This window comes from Ricinus communis, chromosome 1, assembly GCF_019578655.1.
Source record: "Ricinus communis isolate WT05 ecotype wild-type chromosome 1, ASM1957865v1, whole genome shotgun sequence".
NCBI classification, from domain to species: Eukaryota; Viridiplantae; Streptophyta; class Magnoliopsida; order Malpighiales; family Euphorbiaceae; genus Ricinus; species Ricinus communis.
In genome coordinates, this window is record NC_063256.1 from 7,190,911 (window position 1) to 7,209,256 (window position 18,346).

The following is an 18,346-nucleotide window of genomic DNA, read 5'->3' on the forward strand; positions in this document are numbered from 1 at the left end:
GTAAATATTTATTGGGCTCATAACAAAATGGGCATTTGGTCTAGTGGTATGATTCTCGCTTAGGGTGCGAGAGGTCCCGAGTTCAATTCTCGGAATGCCCCCTCTTTTAACATTCTTTTATCATTTTTTTGTAAAATTAAAAAAACAATTACATTTTTTACTTTCAGGTCCTTAACTTATTTCAGATTTGTTGTTAATTTTTTATAAAAAAAAATTACATTTTCTACTTTCAGGTCCTTTAACTTATTTCAGATTTGTTTCCAATTTTTTTGTAAAAGGGAATAGAACCAAGGAGTCAACATTAGGAAAAGAAGGGCGTCCGAGACGAAAGTGCCCCCAATTGTGAAAGGGAATAGAACCAATCATGGAGTCAACATTTGGAAAAAAAGGGGGCGTTCCGAGAATCGAACTCGGGACCTCTCGCACCCAAAGCGAGAATCATACCACTAGACCAAACGCCCAACTTGTTTTTTCGTTAGCCAAAAATAAATCCTAAGAACAAGGTTATAGCTAGAATTCTTAAGGTTTAGGTGATTTTATAAATAAAATATTTTAAATCAACTAATATTCGAGTATAATAAATGGTTAAGATCTTATTATCCAGTAATTGAATAAGTATGTTTCAACTTTATTTAAATATTGTTTTTGTTTTCAATTAAACAGTTTAGATTCCTCAAATATAATATATCATGTTTTTTTTTTTTTTTGAGAATATTTACCTTATGATGTTTAACCAAATATTAAAATTTTTGAAAATTATATTTGGAAAATTATAAAATTTATAAGTTTAAAGCTAACTGAATTCTTATGTACAATAAACTTTAGAATCGTAACGTAACTAAAAAGTCTGAGATTCAAAAGTCTTAATTCTTATAAATTGAAATCTGGCAAAAGATCCGAACCCCACAAAGAAAAAGAAAAAAAAAACCTCAAAATTCATCCAAGATGGAGTCTGCAAGTGAGAATAAGGATACTTCGGCAGAACTCCAAAGGTAATATACTTTTTCTTCAATTTTATGATCCCCATGTTGATGTTATATGATTAAGGTCCTTATTCTTATGTAATGCTTATATAATTAACTTACAGTCATGTACTCTTCTCAAGCTTACTATCCTGGAAACTTGCTAGCTACCGCCTCCATCTAGTATGGATGTCCATCGAATCAAAATATTATATTCATTATTATTATGGCTTTTCGTCTGGATTCAAGTTTTATACATTCTGAAAAATATCACAGAAATTGAGTTTGATATATAGTTACCTTCACGCACTAGATTTCCTGACAATTGTAAATGAAAACAATAATAACTATTATACAGTTAAGGCTTCAGCACAGATAGTCCCAAGGAACTTCTTTTAGGAAAAAAAAACAATCTTCCAATATTGTCAACAAGAGATCTTTTACATTGCGAATGGATTGAAGGAGGACCATTTTTAATCATATTTGGCTATTTAAACTTCCTTTTTTTATAGAATTAATTTATACCACACAGTTCTTTTGCTTTTGTAAACAGGTAATGTAATTCTGTTGCTCTGATTGCAGATTGGGTAGCAAAAACAACTTTGAAGGATACTATTCCTAGTTGCTGGGTTGCTACCCTCCGATGTTAACCAAACTGTCTTTTTGATATTAATACGACATCCTTTTAATTAATCACTTTTTTTTTTCTGTTTTCAGGTGTTTTTTTTTTTTTTTTTTACTCTATAAAGTCTTTAGCCATAAATATAATTCCAGTAACAAAATAAGGGTAATGCATAACTGTGAAGTTCCCAGACATGCATTCTGAATTCTCATTTCTGCTTAATTAGCTTGTTATCTGTTATCAAGATGTGTTGGAGAAGTATAAATACATGTTAATTTACTGAAGGAAAAATCTTGGCAGGGATATCGTTGATGACAAGGCAGCCGAAAGAAAATGGTCTGATCTTCCCCTTGATATTTTACCAATGATTGCTGGTAGATTAGGCATAATTGACCTCATCAGTTTCCGCAGTGTTTGTAAGGATTGGAAGTCTGCCTCGGCGACAGCTTCAGCTGAGATAGAATCCTCACCGTTAAGAGAACCTTGGTTTCTACTTTACGGTGGAGAAGCTTCCCAGTGCCTCCTGCTAAGCAGAACTGGCAATAAATACACCATCAACATTCCAGAAATGAATGGTGCCACTTGCATAGCCTCAAAAAAAGGTTGGCTTCTTCTGCTCCGAGAAGAGGACTACTCCATTTACTTCTTCTGTCCATTTTCCCGTGCGAAAATAGACCTTCCAAAGTTGCAGAACCTGGCATCGGTTCCTAATCACTTGGCTGCATTTCCATCAGCACCCACATCCCAAGATTGCTTTGTTTCCATCGTATGCAGGGATGAAACATCGTCACCAGAAATGATCCAACTGTATGTTCTTCTCCGAGGAGACAAAGAATGGACAAAGCATACTTACTCCCACACGTCTGTAGGAGAACTTGACAAAATCAAATGTGTAGCTTATTATGACGATGAGCTACACATTATGGACGCTCGCACACAAATACTAATCACCTATTCCTTTAAGACTTCAATGTGGAAAAAGCATACGATACTTCATTACCCTGTCCCTCATGCTCCATTTCTGAAGTTTTGCATGGCAAGCAGTTACTTCCAAGAAAGAGATTTAAGAGAAAAGCTTGACTTAGAAGGAGATGTTTCGGTTACCATTTGTGGGTCGGCATTTAAAATAGGAACAAAAAATCTAGATAGGGTCATTTTTAGTGAAAGCATCGATGCAACCGGAGGATCTGTGACCCGTAGGGTTAAAGGTGTATGGATCCATCCTCGATTCTTTATTCTTCCTCCAAACCAAAGCTGGTAGGTTTTAAATAATTTTGATTCTTTTTTTAGTTCTTGGATATTCTTTCAGTGCATGTCTTGGATAATTTTGGAGTTTCGAATTTTATAAAATCTTTTGTTTGTTCATTTTAAACTATTTAAGGAACTCAATACTTTCTTTAGTTAACATCTCATTATTTCCATGTATCTGGCTATTACTTTTTTTTTATGAATATTTATCTAAAGTTAATTTAGAATTTGTTTATTACATACGTAAATTACATAAAGAAGTAGCAATCCAACGACCCACCACCTAGGAATAGAGTTTTTCAGAGTTGAGGAGAGGAGGCTACCCAATCAACCCTCCTGTTATAACTTCTAGGAACAAGACCAGCAATATAATAGGAAATAACTAATAAATAGATAAAATATTAAGAGTTTTCTGTATATTTAAGTCTAGTATTTGAAATTTAAATTTAAATTAAATTAAAAGAGACTTTTATCATTTTAGCACCAAACTAATATAGGATGTAATTTTTCAGCATCATCAAGAATAAAAGTTTTATTTTCAAACAAAACTTTGAGGATTTTGATAAACTTTTCTTTTCTAATATATATATATATAAGTACCGATTCAATAATATATAGCCTACAAAATATGAAGTATAAAATTTAAATTGACAAAAAAAGACACAAAATTAATTTATTAAATTAAAATAAGAAAATAGAAAATATTAACATACTAGAAACTATTAATTTTTGAAAAGAATTTTATAATATTTTTTCTAAAGATCAATAGTAAAGTGGCACAATTTTTTTTTTAAATTTTTACAAGTTAAACTATTATTTTAGTAAATTAATTTTTATTTTAAAAATTAAAATATCTCATTTTATAATTTTTCTAAAATCTCCACAAATATTAAATCGAATTAAGATGATTAAACTTACCGCCAACAAAAACGGTTTAATTAGTTTTCTACTAGGATGGGAATGAAAGAACTAACAAATCTATATAAAAAGTACATGTAAATGATAATGAGTAGATACTTTCCGGGAAAAATAAATGTTTAGGGTTTTTGAGCTTGGTATCTTTTTCCAACTGGGAAAACATTGTCTTTGGTGTAGGGTTCCTCACTAGCTAGCTTTTTTTCAAGATAAGATGCAATGAAAATTATACTGTCATGGTATCGTTAACACAGAAAAACAAATCTAGCATGGAAGTGAATATGCGTGTATAAACGTTAGTGGATTTTCATACCCAATTATTAAGAACTTGAAGAAGGCGGTATACCCAGATTAGCTGAAGCTTCCATTTCCTTTCAGCAGAGACTAACTAATGTAATTAGTGGACTGAAGAAACAGATGATCGTGGCCATGGAGGATGATGCATCTTGTGGAGGGATTTCAAAGACATTATTTCCAAAATAAATAAATAAATGAAAAACAAGAATTACTTTAAAAATTTAAAAAAAAAAAAAAAAAAACTTATCCGACCTGCCGGATTCGAACCAGCGACCTAAGGATTAGCTGTGGATTTGACCGACTACAGTCCTCCGCTCTACCAACTGAGCTAAGGTCGGTTTTGGAACTGCCTTGCCTTATAATTTTATTGACAGTTATTTTCATTTTCAAGTCTGTTTTGAGTGAGCAAAATTATATTTTGAATACTTTTCAAAAAAACTTTGACTGATATTTTAGAAAATAAAAAAAAATTGACAAAATCATTCCATAAGAAAAAATAATTGTCGAGAAATGGACCCCAGAGCTTAAATTTAAGTTGGCTTAGCGCCCTGGTGTGCACGCGTGTACTGTGTTGGGTTGGATAAGTACATAATAATGCATCAATGGCCATATGATATGATATCACTCCTATAATTGCGAACTCTTGTCTTATTATCCATTAAAAGAAGTTGCAACTTGCAAGTGCATATATTCTTCCGGTCATTTATATTAGCTTAAGGCGCGTGAATTTTTAGCCCAAAGAAAGAAAGAGAAGGTTCATGAATTAATCCTGTCAAGTACCCTTGTGGCACAGTAAATTGATAAGCCCTCTGTTTCTGATCTGTGTTCTCAGTTGTGCTGTGGAAGTATGTTTAATGTTGGATTTAGGCAAGTTTTCTCTTTCCATCCTTTACATTAAAAAAATTAGTTAAAGCTTCTGTTTTTGCTTATTTTCTCCCCCTTTTTCTTTAATCTTTGTGATATTGTTTGGTGTGTAACCTATCTGAACAAAATTGGAATAGAAAGGCTACTCTGCTTGTGCTACTGTGATGTTTTGAGTTCGACTTTGTTCTTTTTGTTGATGAGTTTAGATAAACGAGTCAATTGACTAGTTAATCTGCAATTATAAGATGTTAGATGTGAATGACTGCAAGTAAAAGTAAGGTGTTGAAATGTATGTTGAATACAGCTAATTTTTGTTGCCATTATTACTATAACAGTAGAAGTGCATCAATATCAAGAGTATCAGTCATCAAGAGATTTTCTACCCAGATTGGAAGGTTTGTGAAATCTTATTCATTTCCTTTCATTTATAATTTGCATATGAATTTGGAAGATGCTACATATCGCCCTTTTCTGGAATTTTTTGCTTTTCTTTTTATTGCAACCAGTTGCTTTAGTCGTCTTTCTTTTAGGGTCTAGTTTTTGTTTTAGCATTTTTCGGTTACCTGGCCGGCCATGAGTTGGCAAGAAAAGCCCTTGTTGATGACTGCTTTTACTATAATGTTCAAGCCCAATTGAGGTGCCTGAATGACTTGTTATAATTCCTAGCTCATCATTTTAATGAACATTGGATTATCTTTGGGGCAAAAAGAAATAAGTCCTTAAATTTTTTGCTCAGAATGGCAAAGGGCCACTATAGGAACATGTTTCCAACTTCTGCATACAAGCTTGAAAACCAATTAACTAAAATAAAATCATAATTCATATTGATGAAGATGGTTGATACATTTGATTCTAAGCATTCTCTTATGCTGTGGCATAGCAAGCTAGAGGGCAAGGTAGCCCTGATCACTGGAGCAGCAAGTGGTATTGGGAAGGCAACTGCGGCCAAATTCATCAATAATGGTGCAAAAGTTGTTCTTGCTGATATTCAACACCAACTTGGCCAAGATACTGCGCAAGAACTTGGACCCGATGCAGCCTTTATTGTCTGTGATGTAACTAAAGAAGCAGATATATCAAATGCTGTAGATTTTGCCATCTCTAAGTTCAACCAACTCGATATCATGTACAACAATGCAGGAGTAGCCTGCAACACTCCTCGCAGTATTGTGGACCTTGACCTTGCAGCGTTTGATAGAGTCATGAACATTAACGTGCGAGGAATAATGGCTGGGATCAAACATGCGTCGCGTGTGATGATCCCACGAAGAACTGGCTCCATTCTTTGCACAGCGAGTATTACAGGAATATTAGGTGGGACAGCACAGCACACATACTCTGTGTCCAAAGCTACTGTTATAGGCATTGTTAAGTCTGTTGCAGCAGAGCTATGCCAGTATGGTATCAGAGTCAACTGCATATCGCCTTTCGCGATTCCAACTCCATTTGTCATGAAAGAATTGTATCAACTGTATCCAGGTGTTGATCCTCAAAGGCTTGTGGAAATTCTCCATAACACTGGTATGCTAAAGGGGGCCAACTGTGAGCCAATTGATATAGCTAATGCTGCATTTTATCTTGCATCCGATGATGCAAAGTATGTTAGTGGGCATAATTTGGTGGTAGATGGAGGTTTTACAACATCCAAGAGTCTGGGATTTCCCGCACCAGATGAGGTGTAATGCAAAGCTCATTTTATGAAGATTTAGAAGCGTTAACCAGTCGAATGAAAATGAATACCAAGTACTTCCTCCTTTTGTTTTTGCAATTTCACTATGCAACTTAGAGGAAGTTTTCTACATTGCATCTTCTGGGTTAACATATTTGGAACATTGGTTGAACATGGGGGGGATTTCCTGTCGTACTTCCAGTTCCAACTCAACAGCATTCCATCGTAATTTGTTGATAAACTTATTCTGAAAATATTAAAGAAAAAGGAAAAGAAGGTGCAATGCTACAACCTTAAGAGATAGGCTTGTAGGTAACCAAACTAGACATAATTGTTTATCATCAAGAGTGACCACAATAGGCATTTTAGGCGAATGGCTGGCTTCATTCTCCATAAGTTTTACTTGATATATTACAGATTCTGATATAGCGAATTCGACCCTTCTGGCCACAGCAACAAGCAGAACGCTGCACAATTTCATTACCTCACTAGCTTAGAGGAAAATCATGAAGAACTCTATATCAGAAATATGTACGAAGCATGTTGAGGGCCTGCAATTAGAATTGTTCCAAGACGAGCTTGCGCATGAATGCCTCTGGAGCTGCAAACCGGAAGCAAAATGAATGTTATAGACACAAATACTACTATCACTATGAATTTTAGCATCAAATGCCCCTAAGAGGCAGCTAGAGAGAGAGAGAGAGAGAGAGAGAGAGAGTTCTGCATATGTAAATTATTCAGGGAAGTTGAAAAGTTGATGAGTTGAAAGGATTGATACCTAAGCCGCCAGTAAACAGCCTGAATTGACCAAGGGCCTGCCTGATGAACATCTCAACCCCACTCACCACCACTGCACCAACCTCCTTAGCCTCTTGCAAGAGCCTTGTATTTCTAGGTGTGTAAACCGCATCAAATACCAACTCATATGATTTCAAGGCCTCCTGAAGACTCGCAGAAACGTGAAGGATGTAGGAATTAGTGTAAAATCTCAATTACACGCTCATGAAGAGACAGTGACAGAAAAGAACCTTTGAAACAGGACTCTGGTGCGTATTAGGTTCCATTCCGACAGCAGAAGCATTTGCAAGAATCATGTCATTCTCCCGCTGGAATCTGTCCAGTGCTTTATATGGTAGTGCTTCTCCTGAAACTGCATTTGCAAGAGACTTTGCTCTCTCTTTCCAAAAGATAACAACATAATTAGACGCAGAAGAAATGTGAATCATATCATTTCCAAGGTAGAAAAACAAGCTTAAAAAAGCCTTGCTCACCAAAATTACGGTTGAAAACAACAACTCGAGCCCCTCTGCTACTGGCACCAAAAGCAAGTGCTCTTCCTGCTCCTCCAGCTCCAATCAACACAAAAGTTTTCCCAGCTAGAGGTGAAGTATCTAATGCTCCCCTGTTAGTAGGCCGTCTTTCTGATTTTCCACAGAAATCAATGCATAAGTTTATCTCCGTTCTTGCTGGATCAAAACCCAGTATTATTTCTTGGGGAACAAAGAAATCAATTGTTTATGAAGATGAAATGTATTCTTAAAAGAACTAAAGATAATCTACTAATACCTCTTAGTGCATCCTCTATTGCAGTAATAGAAGCCTCACAATCTGTATTATAACCAACTAGCTTCCCATCAGTAGGTCTCCTTACTATAGTATTTACAGCTCCTATGGACTGATTGACAAGCAATGCCACAATTTATAAGGTAAATCCTATCCAATAACCAAGAATTACTAACAGGCCTAATCTGGAAAGGAATAGTTTCCTGACCTTAGCCAGTGGATGGACTTCATCACAGCAGCTGACTGCTGCTTCCTTGTGTGGAATTCCAACACTACACCCGTCAAGGAAATGGCCAATGTATCAGAAGGAAGCTTCTTATTTACATAATGAAAATGAGCGTAAAAGCTACAGATGGGGTATGGAAAATAAAATGGATGTATACCTAAAACCAGCAAAGTCAGTGCTTGTATAAGTTCTAAAAAATTCTTTGATATCATCCACTTGCATAGGAACATAAATGCCATTGTATCCTGTGTGTCTAAAGGCAGGATTGTGAAGAATAGGACCTTTACTATGGCCAACTGGATTTGAAATTAGACCAAACACTTTGGTGTCTGAATTTATATATTCAAGCTTATAAACATGCCTCAGACTGAATAGAGTTGGCATGCCAGGGACTGCCTTATCCCGTAGGGATCCATATACCAAAAACCCACCGAACTTAGGGCCCAACAGTTGGCTTATAAGGCCTCTACTGCCTACTGCAAGAGCAATCAAGGGTACCTGCAGATAGAAAATGACTCAGCAGGCACGCATGCTGAAATGCTAATCAACATTACATTGATTAAAGAAAGTACCTGGCAGTGAGCAAGCATCTTAAAAACAGGTGCCAAATCCGTGATGTAATCCACATTGATAACTAGCTTGATCACATCTGCCCCAGTAGATTGCAGATTAGCAATTAGATTACCAAGTTTCTCCGCGGAAGGTTTCCCTCCATTCACATAGCTTGAAACAATCAATTTACCACTGGATCGGTTGTATATATATTCAGCCATGCTGACATCAGAAGCAACCTAAAGATATATATATGGATCCATTTATTCACCAATGAAAACAAGAGATTAATTCCAGCGAGTGACGTGAATACTTACGCACTTTGAGACAGAACAATCTTAAATGAAGGCAGGCAAGGTATACGTGATCGAGTGACTACCTCGTATTCCATTTCGACAAATTCAACATCTAAGTCCAGGGCCAAGCTCAGTACTTGCAAACAAGTTTTCTTGCTGTCCCCATTGCTTGAGATCTTTGATGTTTTGGACCTGTGCAAGAACAATAGATATGGCATTACATTACATGATCTTGCCTTTATTTAATTTCAGTTTGTTAAATCAACTAAAACAACAAACCTTTACTAATAACCGAGCAAAGTTAGTTCTAACATCATTCAAAATCATTGATAGAGAACCCATGAGAATATAGTAACACCTGTAAATTAATAGCTTGCGATAAAAAAAAAAACTATAAATTTAGTGATATCTCATTATTCCGTATTAATTTATTGCAGTTTAAGATGATATCGGTGTTGTTTCGGAATCTGTTTCATGTAAACAAAACCCATCAAAGCGACAATAATACTGAATAATTTTTCTTGCTAGGAAAACAACATTACAACTTGTTAAGGTATTACGAAAAATCAAAGATTAGATCCACCAAGTTTTCAACTTCAAAGATTAAATTCATATTTCATGTAATGTGTGATTTGTTAAATTTATATTATTAGTATGACATATAGAAACTTTTAAGAATTTCATAAATATAGAAAGAAATTAATTTGTGGGGTTTTACTGTAATTGAAAAAAAAAAGGGTTTATTTTGTAACTAAAATGAGGGGTCAGAATATCAAATACTTTTATTCAATTATTGGAATCAAACAAGGATCCAAGAATCTGGGTGTGCACAGGTCCAGAATGGTGTGGGTAAGCACGTGAAAACAGAGACGTCACAATTCTACGAAGGTAAGAGACAAATATGATTTCTGTATGGTTTCTTTGAGATACGGTTGATGACCCAGCGATATGCGATAAGAAAGTTATGGTTCCAAGCCTCGATGAAGACCTCTGCTTTTCACGTGTCTTTTTAATTTACAAAACTATATATATAAAGGAAAGTATAAAAATACCTTGAATTGATTAGAAAAGTTAAATTAAGTTTCTATTCTTTTTTTTTTTCAATTAAACTCATTAATTTTTATAAAAGGTCCAATTAAATTTTTATTTTTTTACTAATTAAACCCATTAACTTTTATGAAAGATCCATTAATCCTTAATACTAACAGCGTCTAAAATGTCATTAAGTGTAAGGACCCTATTATTTTGAAAGCGCGAATAATAATTTCCCTGAATATTTTAAAGTCACAATTATATCACGTGAGAGAGAGAGAGAGAGAGAGAGAAAGAGAGAGAAAACCACTTCTTCTTCTTTATTTAACTTATATCATAGCTCATACAATCGTAGAACCTCCTTCCAGGATTGGTCTCCCTTCATGAAATGTACATTTTTGTAGTTTTATTGCAAAAATATATTAGAGGTGATGAGATGTAGTCTAACTCAACAACTTGCACTCACCCTCTACTTACAAATGAATGTGATAAAGAAGACAAAAATATTGTCAAAAATAAAAAAGAAAAAGAAGCTTTTTCTCCTTCACGTGATATAGACGTGACTTCAAAATATTTAGAGCGGTTATTTTTCATACTCTCAAAATAATAGGATCCTTACACTTAACAGCATTTTGGACGCTGTTAGCATTATTAGTTCATTTGACCTTTTATAAAAATTAATGGGTTTAATTAAGCTAAAAAATAGAATGAGAACTTAATTGGACATTTTATAAAAGTTAATGGGTGTAATTGAACCAAAAAATGGATAAAAACTTAATTGGACTTTTCTAATAAGTTGAAGGACATTTTTGTACCTCTTACATATATATAACTCTCTTAGTTCTAAATAATTTTTTTTTTCTTTTTAGTTAGTTTCAAATTATAAAGAACTTTATTTTTTAATTATCAATTTAGTATTCTACATTTATTAGTATAGATATATCATATATAATTAATTTTGGTATATTATAAATTTAAAATTATAGTATTTATGGAAAGTTTAATAAAAATATTTCAAAAAAATAACATAACAATTAGTAATTTTAATTGTAGATCTCATGTTACTAAAAAAATAAGAAATACAAATAATTTATAAGAGTTAATGTCCGGCCAACTAAGTAGTTAGTTTTATTTACGCTGGTATTGGTTGGACTAGCTCAATTTTATTAGTTAAGTTCTACACTCTCTTACTTTTTCAAAAAATATCAGAAATATTTATATTTTTAATTTTTTTATTAAATTTATATTTTTAGTTTCTTAATTTTTACTATGTTAAAATACCAAAAATATGATTGTTTAACTACTTTTTTTCAAAATTACGATTTTTCTTTAGTTATTTTTTAGTAGAATAATTAAAAAAATAGAAAAACAACCACACTTTAAATTTGAAAAAAAATTAGAAAAACAATATTTTTAAAGAAAACAATTTACATAGTAAAAATAATATTTTTATTAATTTTAAAATATTTTTAAAAAATTTTCTTTATTTAACTCTCAATTGAATTTTTAAATGATAACTGAATGTTAAAGTTAAATTCCAATTATACTTAAGAGGGAATGTTACAACTAACCAAGTGGCTAGAATTAGATGGAACCAAATTTAATTCTATTAATTGGACTATGTACTCTCTTATTTATTTAACTTTCATTTTAATCAATCCTTAAAACTAAAAATCTTCAAATTCAAATTATTTTATTTGCACTAAATAAATATAGTCCAAGACATTTGGCGTTAGCTACATTTGAGATTTGATGCATCATTGATAAGTGAAGCTGTATTTTTGTTACATGTTGTTAGTCGAACATAATGTTTGTACATTTTTAGCGCTCTCTGTCTAAGAACAAAATTTTTATTTTAAATTTTAATCCATCTTAATTAATAGCTCATTTCTTATTTTAATTATTATTATAAAAAAGACATTCATTAATTAATATAAATATTATCATATTTAATTAATTATGATAATTTATATTTTAAATTGGTAGCTTTTGATAAAAAACTATATTTGCAAATAAATTAAAAATAAGGTATCTTTTTGAGAATGAAAGAATAGTATATTTCTTTCACCGACTTGTCCCGTAACAGTAGCTCAAATGAAAAGGAGATTTTTTTTTTAAATTTAAATAATAAAAAATACTCAAAGAAATAGTATCCGGTGTACAAAAATAAATTAGATAATGACAATTAAAAGAAAAAGAAAGAAAAGCTGCATTCCTTGCATATATTCATTAATGGCATGAACCAACTGCCGCTGCATAAAAATCAAGGAAGAGTGGATACCTGAAAGAAACAATAGCAGGTAAAGTTCTGAGCTTAATCAGTTTCTCAACTTGAGAAATGTGAGAGAACGACATGGAATCAACGCGAAGCTCCACAAGGTCAGCACCTTCGCCCCTTGCTTTCTCCATGCAGCTTAACATTTCCCCGGCCGTTTCGCATTCTAATGGCGTGCAGACCAGTAGGTTGTTCTGAAATGCCATATTTTTCAGACGCAAGAGAGTTAAAGAGACGGACAAATTGAGCAGGAAACTGACGGTGGGGGAACAGATGCTTTGAACGCACTAGTTTGAGCTCTGCTCTCTCGGTTTCTTGCAATGAACTAGCTCAGGAAGGGTTTGGTCTTTTTTATAGCTGAAGGCAAGATCTTATAGAAAATTACAATTCCTTTTTCTCTGTTCCTGTCATATTACAATTTTAATTCGCGAAATGATAATAGGTTGAATTAAAAGGTGGCCATTTCGTTTTCTTGATTCATTGTGCTTTGGCAGAAATTTGTCACTATCGCACTACTTATGGTTTATGACAGTGATAACAAGACTTAGGTCTTATAAGGAATTGCCACGTATTGCTGGACATCATAATTCTTTTAAATATTACTAATTTAAAATAATTTAGAATTTATTATGGACGGCTCTTAAAAATGATAATATCTATTTAAAACTTTTAAGATAACTGCATGTTTATAATTCAAATATAATAATTTAATTAAGTTAGAAATCATGTCATGTAAATAATTTCGAATTCAACCTTTTCTTAATGTCCATAAAACTTGTACCATCCCCATACTTATATAAAAATAATCTTTATATAATCATTAAAATATATTAATTTAAATTTATTCTAATTATAAATAAGAATAATCTATATATTTTAATTTTTTGTATCTCATTTTAAAAAATTGATCTTTACATGATAATTAATATCTGTTTTTATTGATGTGAGATACGATTATTAGTATTATTTTAATTATCAATAATAATATAAAAAACTAATAGAATATTTCATTTTATAAATTATAACTCTATATTATAATGAGTAAAATGTTTCATATATAACTGCCAAATTTGTTTAAAGGCTTATAAAAATGATTAACATCTAGAGAAGGCTTTGCAAAACTAAATGAGTGTTAGAGGTTTTATGCAATTAGTAATTGTTTTTTATTCAACGGTTGTATTAAATTTATTTAATTTTTTTTTAAAATTTTTTAATCTATAAATGGTATTATAAAATAAAATTATATTCAGTAGTTATTTAATATATTAACAACAAAAATTAATAATATTTTATCAATAATTAATTTATCAACTACTAACTACTAATTGCATTGATTGAATTGCTACATAATTTTATCAATAAGAACATTTTGCTAAATCAAGGGAATAAGAGGATTTCATAAATTTGAACCTAAAATAGAGAGATTTAAAAAAAACCAGGTCTGGATGCTGGATGACCAAATGTCGATCGTAAATAGACAAAGGCCTCCTGTCAAGCACTATTTCAGAATCAATTTCATTCTTCAAAGAAACAACAACAACAACAAAAAGTATTAATCCTTTTATTAAATTGAGAACTTCCTTTCTGCTTTTCATGATTTATTAGATATAACCTCCTTGGCTACAACACTATTCAATATTCAATTACTGGAAATATAATTCCTTATCCACACACATCAATTTCCCTCGAACATTCTCTCCCTCTCTTTAGTTACTAGTGTCAGCACTGGCTCCATCACGATAGTTCCTTACAATTAGACCTGTTCATGGGCCTAGGTACCCGCCCAGGCCCGCACTCTTCGAGTCGGGTTTGGACAATAATTTTTATATACAAGTACTGCCCGGCCCGAATCCATAAAAAGCCTGAATTTTTCAGATTGGGTTTGGAATTTCCATAAAAACTCAAGCCAGGCCCGGCCTGGCCCGATGTTTAGTTTAATTAGAAAAAAAAAAAAACGTCATACCTAGCATTCGAACTTTCGACCTTCAACTTATAATTAAGTGCTACATACCAATTAAATAAAACTAAACTCAAGCCCGACCTGAACCCTCCCAGAACCGATCCGTATTTATAGGTTTAACAATTGGTCGGACCGGACCGGGCTTTTTAAAAAATTTCGGACTCGGGCTTGGGCTAAGAGATATTAAAAAATTCTCGGGCTTGGGCGGGCTCGGGCTTGTTCAAAATAAAGTCAAGCCCGGTCAGCTCGGCCCGAGCCCGCCCATGCCCGGCCCATGAACAGGTCTACTTACAATTAACGTCCTTGCTTGGCTTTGGATTCATTCATGAGGTATGGATAATGTAGTAGCACCGATGTTTTATAAATTAGTGCATTTTTTTAGTTCAATTTGCTATTATTTATTTACTGTGACCAAGTCATTTTCTGTTCCTATTTTTTATGTTAGTTTCAGTCAAATAGTGAAGTATCAATAAAAGAGTATTTTACTCAAACTGTTAGGATTTTCTTGTATCTTCATTTAAGGAGAATTAGTTATGCTTGAGTCTTTAAATATCAGCAACTGATGTAATTCTATTTACTTGATTAAGACTTCAGTTTATTCTCCAGATATTAACTTTTTTTGCTTCATTAAGAATTTCCTCTTTTTGTTTGTTTTATATTTCCTTTTATTTTATGGTATCAGAGCCTCGCCTGAGGTTCTTTTATTCTTTAACCTGTTAAGAAGATTGAGATCTGTTGAGAGAAAATTCTTTATTTATAATATGGAGCTAGCTAATGGAGGAAGTGGTGCTAACACACATAATGGTGTTGAGAAACTTGTAGGTACGAACTACCAGTATTGAAGAATGTGTATGGAGGCTTATCTTCAAGGTAAAGACTTGTGGGAACTAATTGTTGGTTCTGATGGAGAAATTCCAGCCGACATTCCGGAAAATGCAGAACCACAAAGGAAATAGAATATCAAATGTGGAAAGGCTTTGTTTGCTTTGAGGACATCAATTAGCAAAGAGTTCATCGATCATATTCGTGATATTGGTTCTCCAAAGCAAGTCTGGGAAACCTTGAGAGGCTATTTACTAAGAAGAACACTGCAAGATTGCAGCTCTTAAAAAATGAATTGGCCATGATGACGCAAGGTGCTATGTCAATTTCAGAATATTTCTCGCGCGTAAAAAGCATTTGTGTTGAGATTTCTGAATTGGATGCGGATGAGAAGATCAGTGAAGCTCGTTTAAGAAGATTTCTTATTCGCGGTGTAAAGGAGTACACTCTTTTTATTACTTCCATTCAAGGCTAGGCAAATCAGCCATCGGTTAAGGAATTGGAAAATTTGCTTTCTAACCAAGAGGCTTTGGCTAAACAAATGGCCAGAAACTTCAACCATGAATTGGACTTTATCCTTTACTCGAAAGGAAAGAGAAGCGAGCATGATCTAGAAGAAGGCACAGACGGGAGGAAGGCTACTAGAGATAGCTACAGTCCACAAGATAGTAGAACATTCAAATGCTATAGATGTGGAAAGATTGGGCATATCAAGAGAAGTTGTTGTGTAAAGATTTCCAAAGCAAATGTTGTTTATGAAGATGGAGAAGATGATCCAATCAACTGGGAACGATGCTTTACAGCTGAAGTAGTTGAAGGAAGAGAAAATGTTGCCATTGGATCCACACCAGACTAAACTGACATCAACTTTGTCAACTACAAAGAAGAATGGATCATTGATTCCGATTGCTCATACCATGTGACCGGAAATGATTCGTTATTTTCAGAGTTGCGAAAACATAATGGAGAATGGGTCATCATTACAGCTGATAACTCAACTTACCCGGTAGTGAAAGAAGGTGCTGTGAAGATCAGTGTCGACAACACAAGCGTCAAATTGAATGATGTCTACCATGTTCCAGGTTTGAAGAAAATTTTAGTTTCTGTTTCTCAAATTACTAACTCTAGAAAATATGTTTTGTTTGGTCCAAATGATGTGAAGGTGCTGGATAATGTGAAGAATGTTGCAGCTGATATTGTTTTTATTGGTGAGAATAGAGGATCTCTATTTTTCATGTCAGCAGGAGAAGCGTATGTAAAGAAAACAAGCCAGATTAACAGTTTAGCTATTTGGCACGCTCGGTTGGGGCATTTGGGCTATCAAATGCTACAATAAATCTCTTCGAAGAAATTGTTAGATGGCTTACCAACTCTGAAAAGTGCAAATGAAAGTGTGATCTGCCAAGGCTGCCAATATGGAAAATCTCATCGCCTGCCCTTTAAAAGCTCATCCAACCGTAGGTCGATTCCATTCGAATTGGTTCACACAGATTTAATGGGACCAACCAAAACAACAAGCTATAGTGGCTATCAATATGTCATGATATTGGTGGACGACTATTCAAGGTACATTTGGGTATATTTTTTGAAAGAAAAAAGTGAAGCACTCTGAAAACTTATTGAATTCAACAACACTGTAGAGAAGGAGTTTGGGCAGAAAATTAAATTCTTAAGAAGCGACAATGGCAGGGAATTTATGTCGGGAGATTTCTTTCAATATTGTAACCAAAATGGTGTTCAGCGACAAATGACATGTCCTAACACCCCTCAACAAAATGGGGTCACAGAAAGAAAGTTGGCACATATTGCTTCTACAAGTCTTTCATGGATACATGATAAGAATCTTCCCGGGAGCTGTGGGCAAAAGCATTTAAATGTGCATGCCATGTGATAAATCGGCTACCTCCGTGGCCAGGTAAAGAAAAAGCTCCTTTTGAAATTTTGTACGATTCAAAGCCAAATGTAAATTACTTTCGGGTATTTGGTTGTCACGACCCCACCCGTGGGCCCGTGACCGGCACTAGGGAATGGGTAGGCTTAAGGCCACCGAAACCCGTAGTAAGCCTGACACTCACTGATTTAAACAAATCTCAACTCAAATTTATATTATTAAAACCATAAATTATCTTAATAGTTACACTTTACAAAATTACTTCGGTCTACCAGAAAATACTAGGGCGAGACCCAAGCTCGGAAAATTTACAACTGATACATATACTAATTACTACTCATGGAGAATCTAAGATTTACCATTTTACATACCAAATCAAATACTTCACCCGATGATGAAGGAGTCGGGTTCTTGAATAAGAGTCGCGAGAGAACTAACACGAATCCGAAAAACAATAAATGGAGACCGGTCTAGAGTGAGTTAAAATCATACATCTAAAACAGTTTCAAATATCTCAATGTCACATTCATTTAATTTTAAAATAATTAATAAATCACGCGAACCATACGTGTCATGTTAAAACATATGTGTCATGCCATGCTTAAACAAAATTTATTCCACATGCAACGGGATGATTACTTCAGTGAGAACTCTAATCCCAACTCTAAAATCTCGATTATTTCAACACTTATGTCTCAACTAACCTCAACTCTATCATCTCAAACCTCTCATTCCAATAGGATCGGGCGCCCGGAGAGCAAAGCTCGACCAGGGACCTTACCTCCAAATCGGTCCACTTAACTCTCGGCCTTAGCCTTTTGGCTCTCTTATCCAATAAGATCGGGCGCCCCCGAGAGCAAAGCTCGACCGGGGACCTTACCTCCGGTCACTTAAGTATCCAAATAAGAAATCTAATAGCCATTCGACTCTCTTAATCTAATAAGATCATGCCCCCGAGAGCAAAGCTCGACCGGGGACCTTACCTCCACCGGTCACTTAAATATCCAAATAAGCCGGCCGAGAGCAATGCTCGACCGGGGACCTTTACTCCCGGCAACCACACTCTACTAAGCCCAGAGAGCGATGCTCGACCGTAGGCAGTCCTAATCTTTCTTTCTCAAAATTTTTACCTCTTTACCTTTTTCTTATCTC

The 18,346-nt window shown here is 34.0% G+C and overlaps 3 protein-coding genes and 3 non-coding genes across 11 annotated transcripts; 3 read left to right on the forward strand and 3 right to left on the reverse strand.

Annotated features, from left to right (window-relative positions):
• Nucleotides 1-29: 29 nt before the first annotated feature.
• TRNAP-AGG lies at nt 30-101 on the forward strand. Its single transcript has one exon. It is a non-coding gene; the product is annotated as a tRNA-Pro (tRNA).
• Nucleotides 102-389: 288 nt separating this feature from the next.
• On the reverse strand, nt 390-461 carry TRNAP-UGG. The gene has a single exon. It is a non-coding gene; the product is annotated as a tRNA-Pro (tRNA).
• Nucleotides 462-1,423: 962 nt separating this feature from the next.
• Nucleotides 1,424-3,057, forward strand: LOC112535135 (F-box protein At3g56470). The gene has a single exon (XM_025157616.2). It carries the CDS (start codon nt 1,949-1,951, stop codon nt 2,843-2,845), a length of 897 nt encoding a protein of 298 aa, XP_025013384.2. The 5' UTR covers nt 1,424-1,948; the 3' UTR covers nt 2,846-3,057.
• Nucleotides 3,058-4,290: 1,233 nt separating this feature from the next.
• Nucleotides 4,291-4,382, reverse strand: TRNAY-GUA. Its single transcript is given in 2 exon segments — nt 4,291-4,326; nt 4,346-4,382. It is a non-coding gene; the product is annotated as a tRNA-Tyr (tRNA).
• A 323-nt stretch (nt 4,383-4,705) lies between these two features.
• LOC8287193 (zerumbone synthase) lies at nt 4,706-6,707 on the forward strand. Its single transcript, XM_015720205.3, has 3 exons — nt 4,706-4,911; nt 5,244-5,303; nt 5,789-6,707. The coding sequence occupies exons 1-3, from the start codon at nt 4,892-4,894 to the stop codon at nt 6,588-6,590; spliced, it is 882 nt and encodes a 293-aa protein (XP_015575691.1). The 5' UTR covers nt 4,706-4,891; the 3' UTR covers nt 6,591-6,707.
• Nucleotides 6,708-6,779: 72 nt separating this feature from the next.
• Nucleotides 6,780-12,999, reverse strand: LOC8287192 (bifunctional 3-dehydroquinate dehydratase/shikimate dehydrogenase, chloroplastic). Of its 6 annotated transcripts, none has more exons than XM_015720201.3 (10): nt 12,528-12,999; nt 9,236-9,406; nt 8,939-9,140; nt 8,524-8,864; nt 8,349-8,412; nt 8,144-8,252; nt 7,849-8,043; nt 7,606-7,754; nt 7,356-7,518; nt 6,780-7,178 (listed from the first exon to the last, which is right to left on the reverse strand). In XM_015720201.3, the coding sequence occupies exons 1-10, from the start codon at nt 12,725-12,727 to the stop codon at nt 7,135-7,137; spliced, it is 1,638 nt and encodes a 545-aa protein (XP_015575687.2). In that variant the 5' UTR covers nt 12,728-12,999; the 3' UTR covers nt 6,780-7,134. The 6 variants fall into 6 exon arrangements, with proteins under 6 accessions (XP_015575687.2, XP_015575688.2, XP_015575689.2 ...); XM_015720202.3 differs by having other exon boundaries at nt 8,939-9,157; nt 9,298-9,406; nt 12,528-12,997; XM_015720203.3 differs by having other exon boundaries at nt 7,849-7,998; nt 12,528-12,997.
• Nucleotides 13,000-18,346: the final 5,347 nt, after the last annotated feature.